Source organism: Bombus flavifrons, chromosome 4 (assembly GCF_040668555.2).
Source record: "Bombus flavifrons isolate JBK064 chromosome 4, iyBomFlav1_principal, whole genome shotgun sequence".
Lineage (NCBI taxonomy): Eukaryota > Metazoa > Arthropoda > Insecta > Hymenoptera > Apidae > Bombus > Bombus flavifrons.
In genome coordinates this window covers 17159160-17179502 of record NC_138445.1, presented here as the reverse complement: position 1 = coordinate 17179502, position 20343 = coordinate 17159160, and the positions used below count along the sequence as shown (strand labels likewise).

The 20343-nt window shown below is 34.6% G+C and overlaps 4 protein-coding genes and 1 long non-coding RNA gene across 15 annotated transcripts; 2 read left to right on the top strand and 3 right to left on the bottom strand.

The window, feature by feature from the left end:
- Window positions 1-77: 77 nt before the first annotated feature.
- Tap42 (immunoglobulin binding protein Tap42) lies at window positions 78-2904 on the bottom strand. Of its 4 annotated transcripts, none has more exons than XR_011172893.1 (6): window positions 2672-2904; window positions 2118-2456; window positions 1621-2018; window positions 1296-1537; window positions 720-893; window positions 78-261 (listed from the first exon to the last, which is right to left on the bottom strand). XR_011172893.1 is itself a non-coding variant. In XM_069111384.1 (5 exons), the coding sequence occupies exons 1-4, from the start codon at window positions 2897-2899 to the stop codon at window positions 1327-1329; spliced, it is 1176 nt and encodes a 391-aa protein (XP_068967485.1). In that variant the 5' UTR covers window positions 2900-2904; the 3' UTR covers window positions 78-261; window positions 1296-1326. The 4 variants fall into 4 exon arrangements, 2 of the variants coding, with proteins under 2 accessions (XP_068967485.1, XP_068967484.1); XR_011172892.1 differs by having other exon boundaries at window positions 720-881; XM_069111384.1 differs by lacking the exon at window positions 720-893.
- A 139-nt stretch (window positions 2905-3043) lies between these two features.
- Window positions 3044-9878, bottom strand: LOC138178984 (proton-coupled zinc antiporter SLC30A2). Of its 5 annotated transcripts, XM_069111377.1 has the most exons (9): window positions 7974-8395; window positions 6136-6192; window positions 5612-5856; window positions 5021-5137; window positions 4757-4905; window positions 4450-4601; window positions 4125-4332; window positions 3797-4037; window positions 3044-3705 (listed from the first exon to the last, which is right to left on the bottom strand). In XM_069111377.1, exons 1-9 carry the CDS (start codon window positions 8024-8026, stop codon window positions 3560-3562), a joined length of 1368 nt encoding a protein of 455 aa, XP_068967478.1. In that variant the 5' UTR covers window positions 8027-8395; the 3' UTR covers window positions 3044-3559. The 5 variants fall into 5 exon arrangements, with proteins under 5 accessions (XP_068967478.1, XP_068967481.1, XP_068967480.1 ...); XM_069111380.1 differs by lacking the exons at window positions 6136-6192; window positions 7974-8395 and adding an exon at window positions 9740-9878; XM_069111379.1 differs by lacking the exon at window positions 6136-6192.
- On the top strand, window positions 9800-10403 carry LOC138178995 (uncharacterized). The gene is made up of 2 exons (XR_011172898.1): window positions 9800-9930; window positions 10036-10403. It is a non-coding gene; the product is annotated as an uncharacterized LOC138178995 (long non-coding RNA).
- Uggt (UDP-glucose-glycoprotein glucosyltransferase) lies at window positions 10130-17935 on the bottom strand. 4 transcript variants are annotated; one of them, XM_069111368.1, is made up of 24 exons: window positions 17773-17935; window positions 17156-17366; window positions 16849-17084; window positions 16588-16770; window positions 16347-16519; window positions 15999-16194; window positions 15674-15887; window positions 15373-15593; window positions 15059-15280; window positions 14605-14963; window positions 14281-14524; window positions 13988-14173; window positions 13659-13917; window positions 13453-13561; window positions 13178-13363; window positions 12875-13081; window positions 12404-12796; window positions 12214-12228; window positions 11801-11978; window positions 11541-11723; window positions 11157-11432; window positions 10960-11076; window positions 10723-10864; window positions 10130-10591 (listed from the first exon to the last, which is right to left on the bottom strand). In XM_069111368.1, exons 1-24 carry the CDS (start codon window positions 17794-17796, stop codon window positions 10545-10547), a joined length of 4581 nt encoding a protein of 1526 aa, XP_068967469.1. In that variant the 5' UTR covers window positions 17797-17935; the 3' UTR covers window positions 10130-10544. The 4 variants fall into 4 exon arrangements, with proteins under 4 accessions (XP_068967469.1, XP_068967471.1, XP_068967470.1 ...); XM_069111370.1 differs by lacking the exon at window positions 17773-17935 and adding an exon at window positions 17499-17645; XM_069111369.1 differs by lacking the exon at window positions 12214-12228.
- A 123-nt stretch (window positions 17936-18058) lies between these two features.
- Window positions 18059-20321, top strand: Bcs1 (mitochondrial chaperone BCS1). The gene is made up of 7 exons (XM_069111382.1): window positions 18059-18527; window positions 18601-18792; window positions 18952-19091; window positions 19158-19352; window positions 19417-19650; window positions 19738-19908; window positions 19983-20321. The coding sequence occupies exons 1-7, from the start codon at window positions 18397-18399 to the stop codon at window positions 20195-20197; spliced, it is 1278 nt and encodes a 425-aa protein (XP_068967483.1). The 5' UTR covers window positions 18059-18396; the 3' UTR covers window positions 20198-20321.
- Window positions 20322-20343: the final 22 nt, after the last annotated feature.

Below are 20343 nucleotides of genomic sequence, written 5' to 3'. Positions count from 1 at the left end.
AATTATTTTCCAATTTAATTTTTTGTTTTTTTTTGGGATTTGGGATAGTGAAAAATATAAATAACAAGATTGTAAAATGCTGTTAAACTATTCTGATTTATTGAAACTCTTTTTAAATACACTTTGTATAATTATTCTATAATTAACAATCTCATTTTTGATTTGTATTATATAATGATTTCCAAGAAGATCATTGCTTGTTTGTTGTTGCTGGCTGCTTGTAGTATCTTGGATGTTGTTTCTTCTCTCAAAACAGCTTTTCTGTAATGAACATAGAAAAAGCAATTTATTGCTAATGTCCAATTAAAGTTTTAAACAGTTTATATGTTTTTTATATATAGTATATTAACAAGAATAATACTACAGATACAATACCACAGAAGCACTTTTATAGAAGTAATTATGTATATGTGAATGAAAGGGATATCTCCAAAAAAAACTATTTTGATAACTACTGGGAAAAGATAATCATACAGAACCTGGCACATTCTATTATAACTGCAATATATTCTATAAAGTTTACTTTGTAACAAGTTGTTTTTGCGAAAATATTAGAATATGAATTTCATCATAATGTAAACTAGTGGATGTAGAAATAAATAATCACGATTAGACTCTAGATATTGATGCAAATTCACATTTTTGAGAATACAATTATAAAAGTAGAATCTCAATAGGAAATTGTTTTATCTAGCAAGTATTATAGGAACCACTCTTACCATTTTCATGTCACTTGAGTGTTTATCCATGCCAATATATATGTATAATGTCACGCTCATGTATTATCACGTCTATTCTGTCCTTAGTCAATGCTCCAAACATTCAAACCTTACTTTCCCTCTTGCTAATTCCCAATCACGATTAACCATTAACTTAGTTGTCTGTAACATTGACTTTCTAATTATAACTAGTTAAAGAATACAAATAGTTTATGACAATCGCAAATTGACGTGAATCGCATCTACGAGGTGCGTGTGATTCTTGTTTAAGGAAAAAAAGCAATGTCTAGCGAAGATACATGGAAAAATGAAAAACAAAATAAAATAGCGATTTTTCTAAAAAAGCATAATTCTTTTATTTTAAATTATTATTACGTAACGGATCGTAATATTACTTTAAACAGTATACCAACTTTATCATCTCTTAATGCAAATGGTACCAATATGATGTCACATAGAAGATCAAAGGAAAACATATAAACCTTATGTACTAGACTACTCTTAATATATATATATATATTATATTATATATATATTATATTATATATATATTAATATATATATACATATACATACATATATATAATATAATGGAATTTTTTCATGTTCAACTCCTATTAGCACGGTTGCCCCATCCTCTTCTGTGTGTATCTTTATATTCATCCATGGCACGTAATTGTCTCAAGGTTTCTGGATCATCAGCTTCGATCATTTCTTCTTTTTTGATATCATCTTCTTCATTATTCATTCCTTGTCTGTTTACTAAATCTTGCAAGCATTTTGAATTTGTTTGAAGCTGTTGCGAAGGATCGGGCCAGCTAAGATAAAAATACATTGAAATATTTGTTAAATCTTAATTAGCTAAAAGCATTGATGTACAACTGTACAACTTTCTACTTACTCTCCTTCTTTCACTCGTTGATCATAAAATTCTTGAACAGTAAGAACAGGTAAACTAGGATAACCAACTCCAAACACCTTTTTCTCTACTTCATCTCGAGTGATAATAATTGGTTGCAGTTTTGGAGCAGGTGGTTTACGTTTTTGCGAAATCTGGGTGGACATGGTTCCAGATTTTCCCATGTTTTTCATATGTTCCAAAATTGGCTTTTCGGCTGCTAACGAGTTCAGTTCTTCTATTGTCAAATTTACATATAATTTGATAAGCATTACGAAATATTCTCTTTTAACCTCATCATCTATGTTTGGATCGGACAGACTTTTCTTCAAAATTTCCAAACGCGATTCCAACTCTTTTTGCTCTTTGAATCTCTGTAGTTTTGTGTTTCGTCGATTTACCTACAAATATAATACATATGCATGTAGTAGATATATCATTATGAAGAATATTTTAACAGTAATGATCTTCAGAGACCTATAAACCTAGAATAGACTTACCATTTCTGTAATTAATTCAGCATTCGTTCGAACTCTCTCGGATACGCTTTCTTTCTCACGCTCCGGATTAATATCGGGCACTTCGATGTTGGTCAAACCATAAGTCTTAACGCGTTTCAAAAAATCCACGAAATAAATTTCAGCTACGTTAACGATGTGCAGTCGATCATCTGCATTACAAATTTTTGTAGCGAGTGTACCGAGGAACGCTGGCAGTAAAAAGTATTTGATGTTTTCCGTAGCCACTTCTTCGAAACTTTCATTTTGGCTAAACATATCGACTATAGAAACTAGTCTTGTAGCTTGTTCTAACATATTCATGGTACGTTTGATATCAGACTGGCATATAGCAAAAAGAAATAAAAAACATGTATTATGAATGTATGTAGGAAAAATACAAACTGTTTGTGCACATTTAAAAATTTGTGATATTTAATTCGAGCGCAGGATTTTTATGAACAACTGTATTTCCGACCAAAATTTGGAGAAACGCAATTTGGGGAGCAAAAAGAAGATCCTAAAAAAAATTATACATAATTGTTGACAATTAGTACCTGAACTTTGGAACTGTTGGTAGGTTCGTCTGTTTTATTGATATTATTAAATAGCTCAAACGCTTTGTCGAATAATTCTGATAGAGTTGCAGCATCTCTCACGTCATTTTCTGAACTCGACAAATTTTCTTCCGACATAACTATCGTTTTGACAGCTGTCGTTTGATACGTAATGAAGATTAAGAAGGTTATGTATGATTGTACGATCGTACAACGCAAAACAAGCATAACATCCTGAAGTTGTAAGCATAGCGTAATCAACTTCGATAATAAAAACAAGATATGTATCGATATGTTTGGCGGTTTGGTTCAAAATGTTTCAATCTGAAAACGATTCGATGTCAGGATATAAATAAATTAAACACAAATCTCTTCTTTTGATCTATTCTTTTTTCTCTCTCATTTTATTTTTATTTCCATATGTTTACACAATTATTCTTTGTTTACCGATTTCGGACCTAGTTTAAATGTAAATACATTCTCTTTCATGATTATATGATTACATAAGTTGATTACGTCGTTAAAAGTCACATTTAAAATAAATAAACATAATTTCTATATTAAGAAAATAGAGAGAGAAAAAGAGAGAGAGGGAGGGAGGGAGAGAGAGAGAGAGAGAGAGAGACAGTAATAATTGTTCCACTAATAGGTGAAAAAATCGTTGTATCGATTGCAATATTTATAAGTAATTGACATCCTTTGCGAGGTTGAAATATCTTCCCTATAGATTTTTTAATCGCAGTAAAATGTATACTTGAAACAACGGATTGCTTCCGTTTTTTATAAATTGAGCTATTTACAAATCGTGCGAATCTCTTATGATCCAACTTCATGTGTATAAAGACTGAAGGGTAGCTCAAAAGTATACGTAACTCGAAAAATGTACAACTATTGCGATAACGCCTTGCATTGTTTACAATTTTCCATTCGTTCATCGAATTCCTCTATTTGAAGCGTCATTTCGAAAAATTTGTACTTATCGTGAATATTTCTAGTAGCAGTACGCAGTATATTGTGAGGACTCGCACCTGGTTCTTCATTGGAAAAAATGAAAAAGAAAACAATTTGTTTAGACTGAAACAAAAACTGAAACTGCTAATGAAACAAGAGCTCGAATGCGCTTACTTATTGCAAGATGCGCGGATAACGCGGTTTTATCCAACGAAAGCGCCCAGATACGAAGATTATGCACCTTCATCACACCTTCGATTTGCATAAATGTACTCTCCACTTGGGAATATTCAAATCCTTTTGGAATTCCTTCCATTAAAACGTTCATCACGTCTTTGATTATTGCAACCGTGGTTAATATTACCAACAGTGAAAAGAGGAAAGTGCAAATTGGATCGACTATGCTCCAGCTTGGCTGTAATTGTTACCAGTGTGTATTAATTTCGCGTTCATGAGAAAATATTGGGAAAGCTATTGCGTACATATGCATATATAGCTATACCTTGAAATAAATAACCAATGCTGCAACGAAAACCCCTATGCTTTGTATGAAGTCTCCTAAAACGTGAATAAAAGCAGCGCGAACGTTGATATTTTTCCTCTTGTGGGACAGATTTTCCTCATCGAGTATCTCGCTGTCTATATTTCGATTCGGCTTGTCTGAACCGTGTCCATGACTATGGCCGTGCTCATGCAGCGATAAACCCATTCTGCAATATAAAAATTGTATCGATGTTACTCAAAATGTATTACATCGTGACTGCGATTGATTTAATCTATCAGTTCGAACGATCGATAATTTCAATTGAATATAATATATCACTAACACTAGATTTACCGCAACGCCAACGCCAGAGGTAATCAACATGACGGTGGTATCTAGTTGGAAACTTTTGTGAATTATTCTCTCGACTGCCAGATAAAAAAGAATTCCAGTAACTACCCATATTAGTAAAACCGACGTCAAGGCTCCTATCACCTGCGAATAACGATCAACATATTATGGATGGTGTGCGTACGTGCACGCGTGCGTGCATACGTGCGTGTATATGCGTCTGCTAGCAAGAAACGAAAGAACGAGGGAAGACAATGGAATAATAATCAATTTTGAAATAGCGAATTTTTTACACCTACTTCCGCTCGATACCATCCAAAAGGCATTTTTTTCGTAGCTGGTCTACTAGCTACCCATATCGAGAATAAGGAGATCATAAACGATGCAAAATCGGTTAATAGGTGCGCAGCATCTGTTGCAATCGCCAAACTATTCGATAATACTCCACCTGAAAAGCCGAGCGATCGTTCCATTTAAAAATAATCAGTAGTTTCATTTTTTATCTAATTTTCTTGAACATTTATCGTACAAGTATTTCGCTCTTACATCTACATGATGATTACCTACGATTTCTGCTATCATAAAAATTACGCACAGCGTACTAGCAAGCAGTAATTTCTTTCTTGCCTTTTTATCGATCTCTTCGTCCCTTTCCCTGTGACAATGGTCTTCTGGTATAGCTAAAAAAATATTTAACAGAAAAATGATAAAGATAAACTTTTTATCAGACATTGATCTGACAGAATTTTGGTCGGAAGATAAATGTCGGGACAATACAATCGCTATGATACACCAAACAAACACGTGAATATACTAAAATTACGCTAATGTTCCGCTTGAATTAGCTACTGGCTTTATAAATTTTCTTTTTGAGACTGCTGGTTCAGATGTAAAAAAGAAGTTAATTTTGTTACATTAAACGTTGCTTGATTCACATATACGAGCAATAATGTTTATGTGGTGAAATCTGAAGAACTAGGACGTAAGGTAAAATAAAGAGGGTAACTTGTAATAGTAGGGCGATCTAGAAATTGATAACGCTAAGGAGCTGTAGATGATCGGTAAATCCATTTAATATTTTAAATAAGAAGATAGCCTCTATAACCAATCGCCTGACTGGAAGTCGATAGGATCTAAATTTGGAAGAATCTTACTGGAAGGAGTTTGTTGGAAATCGGATCCGCTGATGCCGGTAGCGGTGGCAGTAACTGCAGTCGCGGCTGTTTCGGTAGTTTCATCGACCGATGTAGCACCGCCCTTCACAACCGTACAACAACCAGAAAGCTTGCCGTGCACGCAGAAGATCACCTTCCTCGACGAGGTCTCCTCGTTCTCATCCATCTCATTGTTATTCGGTGGAATGCTCGTCCCATATCCGTATACAGCCTTGTCTTCGAATCTAACCAGTAAACAAAAGAACCAATTGATTTCTGTCTTCTATCGTGCTCGTATGTTGTTGCAGCCACGTGCAGTAAAACAAAATCGATGAACGTGGCGATCACGTACGCGATCAATTCCGTGGAAATGGTTTCTGTCAAGTTATGGAACGCGGGACTCGTAATACATTCTGGTTTCTCTTCGTTTTCATGATATTCTATACCGTTATCGTCCATCTGCTTTCGTCACTACTATTTGCACACGATTACCAATTAGATAATCGAAACTAAACTATTCTTACGATCCTCTGGCCCGTAATGTTTTCCTCTCTCCTTGTTTTCGTTCACGCGGAAGATAACTGCAAACGAACGTTAACGATTACAACCGAATTTATTATCATACTTGATCATTGCTTGATTTCTATTACACTATTGCTATTCTATAATCTCAATCGGAGATTTATCACGCAAACGGATCAAGTGAAAAGTACGAGGTTCTCGGTTTTCGTTAGAGAATCGAGCAGGATAGAAGAAAAAAAAAAAAGAAGAAAGAGAACAAGAGAGATATAGAACATTCCAGACGCGTGTGAAGGGGGCTTAAGGCGGTGGAGCTCGATCGCTTAATCCCGCTTTGGCCCGATCTGTGTCGAGCGTCCCTGAACGCGTTATCGTGAGAAAAAAATTTCATTGTCGCGAATAACTTCTATATAGATAGATCAAAGCAGAAATAGATAGATACGCATTTGCACGTCTCTCTTGTTTCGATCGTTTGCTGAAAAATCCAGCATTATATCCACGTATAGATATTATAGACACATAGACCGATAGAGAAATATCGTTGTTTACTATTGTTATCTATTGTTTATCGATCATGATATTTCTTATTGTTTCTTGGTTTTCTTTATAATTAGAGTGGTTAAAGATTGCCGCCTAAAATTCAAAGGGGAAAACTCGCGCGAGATAAGATCGAAAGTAGGAGGAGAGCGCGGCGCAAGCAATTCAGGGAGAAAAGTCGGTGATGAGGTGGAAACTCCCGCTTACGTGAGATCGCGCGTGATCCTCTTAACGATCGTTATCGTTTCTCACGTAGCTCGCTATCTAACAAGATATCATCGAGGATAACATGTGCAAATGCGCATTCGTTAAATCGTTATCCGTAAGAATGACTTCTCGCGACAAAAATTCTACGATTCCGGCTAACAGTAATGCCGTGTGCAAAATCATTCGAACCGGACGAATAATACATACACGGTATTCAGAACCGTGTTATACGCGACATATGCTTTAATCACACTGATTGCTTCTTCCAATTATATTTGATTGGATTGACTTCCGGTATTTCTTGTATTCTTGTCTAATAATACTAAAAATACAAAGTGGTAAAGATGAATAGAATTTTTTGTTGCGACATGCGTCTATTTGCTCGTCAATTCGCTTTTCGAGTTATCTCAAAGTATTACCATTCCGAGATTTACAACTTACAACGAGATTTACTGCAAATGTAGCTAAACGTCAGGTGATCATGACCGACTGCGCATAAATAGCAAACGTACAGTCGCATCTCTGTCACGTTCAAATACCGTGTAAAATACCCAAATATTGTTTCTTCTTTTTTGCGATAGATAGATGAACGAAATTCACTTCCTGCTTTATAGTATAACATACAGCATGGCTGTCAAGACACGGACGCGCCTTCGAGTTTGATTTTATCGATATCGAAGTTATGGTGAGTTGAGCATGTAGAAATGATGTAAGAGAAAAAGTGATTTAAAAAAAACGAATAATTGCTCGAAAGTAAACGGAATAAGTGCTCGGAAGTCGTAGAATTTTGATAGGAGAATTTAGCGCAAGCAGAGAGGTCGAATGTTTCTCCTATGTAACAGAGTGGTCGAGAAACTAAACAATTGATAATATCGTTGTCCATTTCTTTAATGAAAGATGTATTTTTGGTAAAAATCATTCGCCAGGATACCGTGACGATCTTTGTAAGAACGAACGTGTAATCATAGCGCGCGGTACGCTGCGCGACGACGTGATGCGACGCGGTGAATTTACTAAGTGGGAAGAGGTGGGAGAGGCGATTCGATCCGACCCGATCCGAATCGATCCGATCGAATTCGAAAGGGATGTTCGAACTCACAGCTTGATCCTTTCCTCGTCCATGATCCTCGTGCTTCGGAGGACTGCGTGCATGTGTGTGTATGCGTGTGCGTGCGAGCGTGCGGTAGACAGCAGCGCTGATCGTGACGTGTAATGAACAACCAAATCAATTCACCGTTCGGTAGAACGATCAAAAATATGTCAAAGAAAAGCAAAAGGGAGAGAAAACGAAGACGCGACGTCGCGACGCGGCGCGGCGCGGCGCGGTGGTCAAACCGAACCGATGAGAGTGATACGAAGCGATGCGACTCGTGGCGTAGCGAGTCCAGGTGAGCCGACCCGGGGCAACGAAAAACGGACACGACGCGAACATACAACCGAAAGTCGACAATTGTATTAAGTCCTCGGCCGATCAGAGATACGTGAATAGCCCGTGCGCGCGTCACTAGTTGTATGAACAACGCAAACCGTTTGCCACTTCATCCCGTCTTTTAGTAGAAAACCCACTGTCCAGCCTCGTCCGTTTGTTTTACCAGATAGCTTAACTCTCGATCAGTTTCTCCTCGGCTCTTCCTCTCTTTTCCTCTTGCTCTTTTCCATGCTATCCTTCTCCATTCCCTCCCCCACTTTCTGCTTCAAGATCGCTCTCTACCGATTTCCTTCCTCCTCTTTCACCCCTTCTTGGCTCATCGGTTCCCCCACTTCTCGCTTCCTCTATCTGTTTCTGCCTTTCAAACTTCCTATCTATTCGCCGTTCATTCTATCTTTGTTGCGCTTTGCGTACGATAGCCTCGTGCCTCGATGTATCGCGCTTTCCTGTTTCTGTTATTTCCTGACGTAGCGTTTGTTACAATTATCATTTTAACAAACTATCATGGTTCTCCGAAATTTCTATCATTCATCGACTTGTCTATCGATTGTTCGGTGAGACGGATGGGCTCGAAAACTATCGCGATTGAAACTTCGTTCGATCGATCGATCGTATTCCGTCTTTCTGTCTTTATTCTCTCTTCCTTTTTCCTTGCCTATAAGATTTCGCTCCATTTGATTTCTCGTGCTCGATTTCGATTATAGAAACGAATCTATTGGGAAACGCGCGTAAAAAGTTTATGGTAAAATAGTCTGTAGCCGCGGGTCGAGAAATTCGTATTCGCAATTCAACGATTAATTCGATTCCAGTTTGTAACGCGCAAGTGTTATGCTGTATTTCTTGTTGTATTTAATCACATTGTAATTACTTACTTTTTGCAAGGAAAATCTCTTCGAGGTAAACATGTGTTCGATGATATAACTTCAAAAAACGATAATGTACCTGTGCGTACATATGTGCTTACAGGATCCTTTCTTTCTCTCCTCTTTTTCATTCACCTTTCAACTTTTGTCGTAAGCAAGATGAACTCGAAAATGAAAGTAAATCGTCATTAGGAAAAGTGCGAATGATTCGTTTCAAAAACCATTATACCAGGATTTTATCGAATGAACTTCGAAGAAGGAACTACGGAAAACTAAGAATAGGCTTTTGGAATGCGAACGAATGTTAAAAATCATTAATGCCAAAACATATTATTAAAAATAAGGAAAATAAAAAAGATGAAATGAAGAGAAAATGTCCATTGAACCCCTGCGTTAAAAATTTATATGAAAACAATCGTGTCGTTAATGAACGTAAATTAACCCGATACGTTACTGGTTAAGTTATCGTTTCATCGATTGATCGTCTCTTATGTATATTTTCATTGTAAACAATTTATAGTTACAGAAACCTACATACTTATAGACGTTAAAAGACAAAATGAAATTACGTACGATATATGATTTCTTCGAATAACTTTATCCATTCTTGTGACAAAAAGCAGGTTCTTTCTCTTAAGAAATACAAGTCTTTCTTCCTTTCGATTTCACCAAATAATACGAATAATGTAAACAAGGAGACATTAACCGCTATACATGACGAAAAACTTGACTCGACCGCACACCGCGCTCGATCTATCACAGTTGTATGTTTTTCTATCGACGAAAGATGTCATTACTAGCCAAATAAGATGTATTCTTTCGGAAATGTTTTCACTTTATAAATTAATCGATTGACCTTTTTTTCTCAGAGTGACAATTTTGATATACATGGACAAATATTGCGAAAAATTTCGTATAAGGTCGAACGTTATCTTATTCTATGTGCAAGAGAAAGCATTCTCATTCGTCGAAGGAACGTGTATTTATAAAAGATACCTTACAAACGTTACAAGTTTATTTTTTACAACTATAAAGTAGACAATACAAAATCACAATCGTGTTAACGGCACGGTCATAGTTGTCCGGCTACAGTTAACTACTACGATATTACGATAACAACGATCCATTTTCAAATGGCTGAATGTTTCGCTGAATTTCATACAATCAGTTGCAGTAATCTATTTCACCCTGCAGCGTTCGATATTCGCGTGTAAATGTATCGCATTCTTCTTACTTCCTCGGCATTAGAAAAAATCACGCGTCACTGTAACAATGTGCTTGCATATATTGAAAACGAAATTTAACTAGTTCTGGAAAGTTATTCACAAAACTCTTCCCTTTTCTTGATCGATTTCCGTACAATTCATGCCATTTCTGCTTATAATTCTTCGTGCTTGGTAAAATCTTCCACATCTTCGAATGTTTCTAAAATAAAAGAGGACAAGAAGAATTGATAACAAGATTGATATATATAATACTATTGACATGTATAATGTTGCGAGAAGCATTGGTAAAGTATTGGCTATCGTTGTTTAATCGATGCGTTTAATCAATACCATTTTCTTCCTTCTCCGTTTGTCTATTCTCATTCTCCAGCTTCATCTGTAAGGCTTTTACTTCTTCATCATAACCTATCCATTCCGGTAATATACGTACGGCAGCTTGTAATTTAGCTTCCTTAGTCATTGGATTATTACACTATGTGATGCAAAGATAGAACAATATGTTTAAGTTTACGTTAGAAATGTATTATCAACTAAATGTAACGAATCTATGATATAAACTTTATTTACCAAGTCTATAGTTTTGGCATATTTCTTGGATGCATCGTCGCACCAAGTCTCACACCATAACCACTCCTGCGGCAGTGATTTAATGCCCACTTGATGAATCATGTTATTGGGGAGATCCTAAAACGACGCGCAAATTTGTAATCGTTATATATTATTTAATCGAATCATTCCGGTATTACTGTTAGTATCGTACGGACTTGGTCCAAATTAGACAAACTATTAGGATCTTGGCTCAATGCTTGATACTGTCCCCTTAATCTGTCTCCGGCTGCAATACGTCGGAATCGCTTCAAATCTACCACGTACAGAGCACTGATGTGATAAGCACGCCCCTGTAAATGATTTCGCCAATAACCTTGTTTCCAAAATCGAAATCCGTCCATTTCTTTCCTGCTGTCACAAAATGGAGTGTATGCATATGGCGCGCCGCCGAGGTCCATGGTCGCCAATTCTTTTAAATCTGCCCTTACAACCTAACATAATACAATGTTATTACGACCGTACAGAAGTAACAGTAGTAAAAGCAAAGATAACAAAAGTATTAATGATTTACAGTAACTACTTGTACGTAATTATTATACCTGATCAGCATCAACGAATATTATCTTTTTAACGTTTAAAGGGAACAGCACATCCAAAAATAGTATTTTGTAACCCCATATGGTTCTTTGCTTTTCAGTTTGTTGATGGAGCCAGCGAGGCCATTTGTATTGTACCAATTCATATTCAAAACCATATTCCTTTGCCATATGTGGTAAAAAATCCTAAAATGAAGGAAGATTTGTTGAAATATGTCGTTTAATTAATTTATTAATTCCACTTCATGAACGTAATCGCTTACTTTTAACGTTGGTGATAGATAATTCTTCAGAAACCAGAATTTGACGGGACTTTTGGTATGCTTTATAACGCTTAACATCATAATTTTCAGAAATCTTTCATACAAGTGTCCAGAGGCTAAAGAGAAGATATTTAATTTTTCATCCTCATCGTCACTATCGTCTGCTGTCGTAAATGTCCTAATTTCGAAGAGAGCGATAAAATTAGGAAATGGAAGAAATTCAACTGTTTTTTTTTTTTTGTTGAATTTCAGGAAGGTATGTAACGTGATTGAATAACCGTACAAGTGTTGTATTCAAATGTATAACGCACGTTTAAGATGCGAAACAATTAGTAAAATAATTATGTATCTTTACACATTACGAGCAATATACGTTATACGCGATAATGTTTAAATAGTTGTTGAAAGCTTACCAAAATTTGGAAAAGCTAAAAAGAGAGAGAAAATAAACAGAAATTAAAGTTAGAGGATCGCCTAACACGATGTGCTAAAAATATTTCATATCTTTATATATGCTTAGTGCCAACGCGAATTTAAAACTATTCTAAAAAGGCGTAATCGACATACACCTATACAAAAGCGAACAGTGCAAGTTTTATTTACCTAGAAATAGAGTTCCATAAGCCAGAACTTTTGTCGTCTTCCGATAAAAGATCCATTCCCACCTTGTCCGGCTTTTTCGATACTTTGACTTTCAACACGTGACTTCTGAGGGAACTTATAACAACTTTTACGTCATTGCCGTTTTGTAAAACATCTTGACCACCAATAGTAGTAAAATCATAGATTTCTGCCGACCGTCCTTGCCGCAAACGCAATATCCATTCCCCTGGGTTTGCTTTAAGCTGAAAATATCCTAAGTTTGCCATTACTATAGTGTCCACCATTAATGGTTGCTTTTCCGTTCCCAATGTGATTTGTAATCCACGAGGTGGATTTCCGATTACTGCTTCGAAACAATGACCTTCAAGAAGTAAATGCTCTAATTCAAATTCGCTGTAACAAAGAATTGTGGATATACAACAAACATATTTTAATTGTGATCTATAGTTTCTTCCAACGCGATACACTTACCTGTGCACTCCAATTGCTACATTGTCCAATTTAATATTGTCTAAATCGTACACGCTCCTAACTACTTCTACTAACCAATTTTCTGGTGCGTGAATATACTGTGTCAAAAGAGATGAAGTTGGTAATTTTGTAAATTTTGCCATAGCCCCATTAACACGTCCGTCGGGGGAGAATTGTAATTGAGGTTCGAACACGAAACGATAAAAGCTGAAGTAACATAAATAAAATGCATAAATATAAAAGGAACAGCTCAATGTAGTAACATAATTTCGTATGAAATTAAAAGAACAGTATACAATATACCTTTTCAACGGCATATCGCTATTTTTGTCCAAACAGTTTAAAAACACTTTAACGTTACAGTTTAAAGATTGTCGAAGCGTTTTTAAAATCGGACCCAATTTTTGTGCGCCGCGAGATACTGGATCAACGATAGCAATCAAGTTAAATGCCACTTCATCCGAATTTGTTGCTGGAACCTTTATGGCGCTAGATATATTAACAATCAGAATGTTAGGAATCGTTTAATTGTTTAAGCTCGCTCATAAAAATTATTTTTTTACCATTTCCACACTCACCTATATTCATCACCGTGAAATGGAACGTGAAATCGGCTCCGCGTTTGAGGGTGCGATGCTAATAAGGATGTAATTTTCATTATCATATCATCGGTGACTTCGTTTTTTTCTGCACAAAAGATCATTACAACATTATATCATTCAAATAACATAGATGCCACAGCTGTACATCATATGTATATGTTATCATAGATTAACTTCCGTACCATACTCATCATTTTCCAACAATTGTCCCTTTATTAATATTTTGAACAATTTATCATCATAAGTACTTTGACTGAATCTTTCCAAAAGCGAAAAATCTTCGCTTGTAAATTCTTCGCCCTCATCTAAAGGACCAATTAATCTTCCATTACACACGATCGCTCTAACTCCTTGTTGCAGATTTAGTACCGTTTTCACGTACTGGCGATGTACAAACAATTCATCTGCTTGGTTTTTCAACTGTTCCTTTACAGCCTCTTCCTAATTTTACGATAATTTGTTAAATATTTATTAGCATGGCCAAATTTTTTCGTAAAAAAAAAATAATTACCTCTATGTCAATTTTGCCGTTAGCAACATCTTCTTTAATTATGTTACGAATAAAACGTATAGCCTTATCTACCGGCAGGCTATGTAACGTAGCTAGAACTATTTGATTAATATCAATTGTATTATCATCATTAGTACCGTCGAATGGATTAACGATTACACTAATTCTGACATCTGCATTCGAATCCTGAATCATAATCACCATACAATTATATTTAAATATTAATGGAAATAATTTACTTAGTTACTTTATTGTACAACTCTGTGCATAAACAAGCACGAGAAATCACTTACTATGTATTCAAGCGCCTCGCGTAATAATTGTCTCCCTTCTGCATCATTTAAATTTGCTACAACCCAAAAGGTATATAAATGGTGTACACTTGTGCGTCGTGTTACGTATATATAACGCATTCTATCCATCAACCATGTTGATAAATCTTGAGGACTCCATTTACTATAATCTTTATCGTTAGGTATAGTGCCGATTAAATTTAACCATGTGTGTTTCTCCGGTTTCAATATTCGCTCGTTCAAACTATAACAAGTGAATAAAGATAATAAACGAACTGAAATCGCAAGGATCATATTCGTGAATTTTTAAATAAAATCTCATACCGAGGCATAACATTTGGCTGATTCATAATATAATCGACTACATCATCTCCTTCGGTTATTTCTCCTCGATACACTGCTTTTTGTAATGCAGGCGTTTGTGACATGATCGTAGATAGAACAGCTTCTTCGAATGAGTTGGCGTTCAATTGTTCGGCTGACAAAGGTACACCATTTAGCAAAGCTTGCGGAAATTTTTTAAAACCAGATCGTTTTATAAAATCATTAGCTAAGTGACGTCCTACGTCATATTCAGATTCTTCACCGAGGATATAATTTACGTTAGCAGACGAATCTTGCACTTTTATTGCTTTCTTTACATCTTCTACGTCTGGACCTTCTGAACCAATATAATTTCCTAACTAAAATTATACATCATGAATTACAAATATCGTTCATTTCATATATATGATTAATGAGACTACACAACAAATGATCGAATACTGTAAGGCCTTACATTTATCAGAAATTGCAAAGCATGTTCCGATCCTTTAGTTTCCGCAAAGTAATGATATGCATTATTAACGGCAACACTAGCATCAGTCAATCCAGTTATAGAAGTATCGTGATTCGTTACGAAAACAAAACCTACTCTTAATGGTGCGGAATGTAGATATAAAGATTGTGCTAAAGTTATCAAAGGGGTGGATTCTCCGCTTAAAGGGTCGATAATTAATACCTATTGAAATATACAATTTTTAAATAGATTTGTATCTTTACAACTGTCTAACATTACATTGTAATTATTCTAGATCATCAACGTTTACAAACCAAATTGTACAAATTTCTTCTAATATTTCTAAGCATGCCAGGAAAAGTTGGTCTTAATAATTCTGTTAACGACGACGACCATCTTCCATAAGCTGAATCCTGTTCGATATCGTTTACCCAAATTATTGCCGAATCTCTTATATCCATTGCAAATTCTTGTTTATCCATGTTAGTGGACAAATCCAAAGTCAGCAATGTACTCATCTCCTTGTTACTAAATCCTATAAATGAGATGTTCAGTAATGTTATAGTTCATTTTGCACTTAACGAGTTACTCCTAACAATACAACATGTGTCGTACCGATTTTACGAAGAGATTCCATTACTCTTAATTCGCTTCTTAATGATTCTAAAAGACTAAGCACATCTACTGCTTCTAGATCAAAAAATAAACCATTAATAAAAAGTGCAGTATCTGTGGGTTGTATATTTAAACTTGTAGAAAACATTGCTTGATTGAGTTTCATTTCTTTCTTCATTTCATTATTCACTTTTGTTCTAATTAGAGATTTCGCCTTCAAACAAATTAGGATATCATCATTAATAGGAAATACTAAACAACATAAAATAAAAGCGTAAAATGCCCGCAACAGGATCAATAATATGTATTGTAAAAAGATATTTACTTGCATTGGAAAATTTTGCGAAATATCCGTCAAAACATTAATGGCTTCGTTTGTGGGAGAATTCATTATCCTTTCAGCTGCTTGATGACTTAATTCTTGAAACTGCCACACTTTTAGAGCACCAATTTCATGACTAGTTTCAAGTAAATGAGTTTGTAACTTATCCAACTCTAATTGCTTATCAGGGTACAAGTTTCTAAAATGATCAAGCCAAATTATAGTAATAGAAAATGAACGGAAAAATAGATAAAACGGAATAAATGAAAAATTGAAAATGTATATATACTTCAGAATTAATACTAACGTGAAAATCAAATTTATATGCATATTAAGATATAACCACCTTACTTTAATGTTACAAAATTAATTCCATCTATTTCTTCTGTGCTATCATTAGTGGTTTCTGAGTCTTTTCCTGCATTATCTTTGATATCCGAATCATCTGTTGCTTTATATTCTGTAGACTTCATTTGCAGTTCTACCCCATATCCCGATAAACGTACATTTTTGTCTATTCTGTCCTGCAAAGACCATAATAAAAGATATTAAAAGTTTGTTATTACTGTTACACCAGGTATAATTACAATACCTTTAAATAATGTCGCAAAATATAATTAATTCCTCTATTTTCTGTAAGACTTTTTAATTTGTTATGAAAATCTGAGAATTTTGGTGTTCCAATCTGGCCATACAATATAATAATCTTTTCTGATTGCTGAGACGTATGATAACGATGATCTACACTATATGTATCTGGACGTAACCAAGTATCCTATGTAATAAGTGATAAAATGCATAAATGAAATCAATTAAAATAGATACATGTATCAAATGTTTACATGTCACCTACTTGACTAGCTAGTTCCTCTAATTCTTCTAAAGAACAAGTAAACACTCCACCGACATCTACTACATTATAACAATCAAAGATGGAAACATTTTTATTTTCTGCCATTTGTGTGAACATTTCCACTCGTGCCGAATAAATTCGTAAAGACAGACCCAATTTCATTAATGCTACCTCTGATTGAGATAAATATTTTTCAGCAAAAGCAATAACAGCATCGTAGTTCTCTTTTTCTGTAACTACAAAAAAGAAAACAACATGAAATTATATTGTTGCTAATTTAATGAAGATTAAGATAGATAAAAATTACCATTTCTTAAATCATGATTGGCAAAAGCATCTATGAATTTCCAGAAATAACTTGGATTTTCATCATTTAGATATTCAGCAGCTTCAAGAGCTAAGGGTGTTTCTTTCCATTTTGCATCTATTAGAGTGGTTACATATTTATTTATCCTTCTGTCTGCTTTAATGTATATCACACACAGTAGTAAAAAATAAAAAAATATAATTAACCGCATCTGCAAATAATATCAAGATTATTAATAGTAGGAAAAGTAGTAGTAAAAATGTAAGAGGTTCGATAAGGTTGAAAAATATGTTTCCGCGACAATACTGTTATATTTAGAATTTGAGAAGAATAAAAGTTATACTTTTGATTTGCTATACAATGAAATAGCCGAACTTCTAAACGTATCTATTATACATCAATATTCATTGTTACGAAGATATGTTTCTATCATTATATTCAAATAATTGATAGATCAAAGTGATACAACTTCCTATTCATATCGACGTTAGACTATCGAATAAAACGAAAAAAAATGTAAATAATAAAAATTATTAAAAATAAGAATAATATAATTAACAGATTTTTATGATGTCGTAGCATGGAAGAAAAGGATTCTTTTAATGAAATTTGCATACCTTTAAATTTACCATGAAACTCATATTACGGAAGAATTGGATAACGATAATAGCCAATCCATGCAGAGCACGTGCGGTAAATATCGTACTGGTGAAAGAGTTCGGCTACGTAAGCTACCTTTAAGTTTATACGTGGTAGTACGTAGTATTAGTATGAATGATTATTATATTCATAGCATTCATTTACAGATTTCACAAACTAGATATGACGATTTATTAAAATATACTATCAGATATCAGTAATATATTCCTTTTAAAAAGAATGAATCATTTTCAAAAATATATTACTTGCAAACTTTTAATCTAGGACTATCGATGTGCTTCTGAAAGAAATCTATAAATTTCCTAGATTCTTTTGTGCAACCTAAACCAAAAAATATTTTTTTTTACTTTCTTATGATTTTGTATAGTATTCAAATTGTACGAGAATAGGTCAAGAAGAACTTGTTTTATAGTTAGACGGTTTTAAATGTAATGCAAATGAAAAGTAATATTGTATGTTATGAAAAACAGTTAAACGTTAATGATACTGATATCATAAGAAGGATTGGTACATATGAAGCAGTGTAATAGAAACAATTTAATACTTTTACTGCGTTTAAGAAAGAAACAAATAATTGCATTATGACGATAATAGATTACGTGCAAACTTTATCCGATAATCCATATTTCGGAGCTGGTTTTGGTCTATTTGGGTTAGGTGCCGGAGCAGCGATGTTACGAAAAGGAATGCAAGCAGGAATGATACTATTTAGGTATTATTTACATCCAAATTATATGTTATCTGTCATTCAATAATATATGATGTTGAATTTTTTTCAAACATAGGCGACATTATATGATCACTTTAGAAGTTCCATGTCGTGATAAAAGCTACCAATGGCTTTTACAGTGGATTACACACAAAGGTGCAAAAGAAACACAACATCTGTCTGTTGAAACAAGTTTCGAGCAAAAAGAAACAGGTCACATAAAAACTAGATATGATTTCATACCAAGTATTGGAACACATTTTATTAGGTTAGAAATAACTGTACTTATCACTGCAATATTTCATTTTGCAATGACAAGTATGATACATTGTAATAATGGCTAAAATTACAATAGTTAAATGTTTTCATAATTGTATTACGTATTTAGATTAAATGTGAATTATTTGTTTAATGTTCAAATAAATAGATATGAAGGGAATTGGATAAGGGTAGATCGAACTAGAGAACAACAATCATTGGATATACAAATGGGTATACCATGGGAAACGGTACAACTTACAGCCTTAGGAAGAGATAGAAATATCTATTTTAATATTCTAGAAGAGGGTAAGAGGCTAGCTCATTATGCCAGTATTGCTAAAATATTATTGAATAACAAATATTTATTTGTAGCCAGACAGATGGCATTAAGGGAGTATGAAGGCAAAACGATAATGTATACCGCAATGGGAAGTGAATGGAGACAATTTGGACATCCCAGGAAACGAAGACCACTAGATTCGGTCGTTTTAGATAGTGGGGTAGCAGAAAGGATAATAAGCGATTGTCGTGAATTTATGACAAATCCTGCATGGTATAGTGATCGTGGTATGTAAATAATAGTACGGGGAAACGTCGCGCAAAGTACAAAACACGTTTACCGTTGGTGTAGGAATTCCGTATCGGCGAGGGTACTTATTATATGGCCCTCCGGGTTGCGGGAAATCGTCGTTTATTACTGCCTTAGCTGGTGAATTAGAACTGGGCATTTGTGTTTTAAACTTATCAGAGCGAGGTTTAACGGATGATAGATTAAATCACTTACTAGCGGTAGCCCCGCAACAAACTATTATTCTTTTGGAAGATATTGATGCCGCATTTGCTAGCCGAGAAGAAAGCAAAGAAAGTAGGTGGCAAATCTGAAGCAAATTCATAAAATTGTACATAATCTTTTACATTAAAGCATTATCAACTTCCGCTTATTTTGTTACAGTGAAAGCAGCGTATGATGGTTTGAATAGAGTTACATTTAGTGGTTTATTAAATTGTTTGGACGGCGTTGCTTCTACGGAAGCAAGAATTCTATTTATGACAACCAATTACTTAGAAAGATTGGATCCTGCGTTAGTTAGGCCTGGTAGAGTAGATGTAAAAGAGTATATAGGTACTATATTTTTAAACGATAAAAAATGGATCGAATTTTTATGGTACTTAATCAGTGGTGCTCTCTGGTTTCAGGTTGGTGTAGCGCAAAACAAGTGGAACAGATGTTTTTGAGATTTTATAGGAATATTGACGACAGAGCAAATAAACTTGCTAAACAGTTCACAGAAACTGTAATATCGCAAAATAAACAAGTTAGCCCAGCGCAAATTCAAGGATTCTTTATGTTTTATAAAAACAATCCTGATGATGTATTAAAAAATGTTTCACACATATGGGAACTTACGTGATAAATCGTACTATTAAGTAATGTAGAACATCATTTTGCACGACAAATTCTTACAGCGACACGTTGAATAGTCATAAGAAATATGCATGTAAGGATAAAAAAAGTATACAGTTTAAAACATCGTAGACTATCTGTTTTCATCCCTGA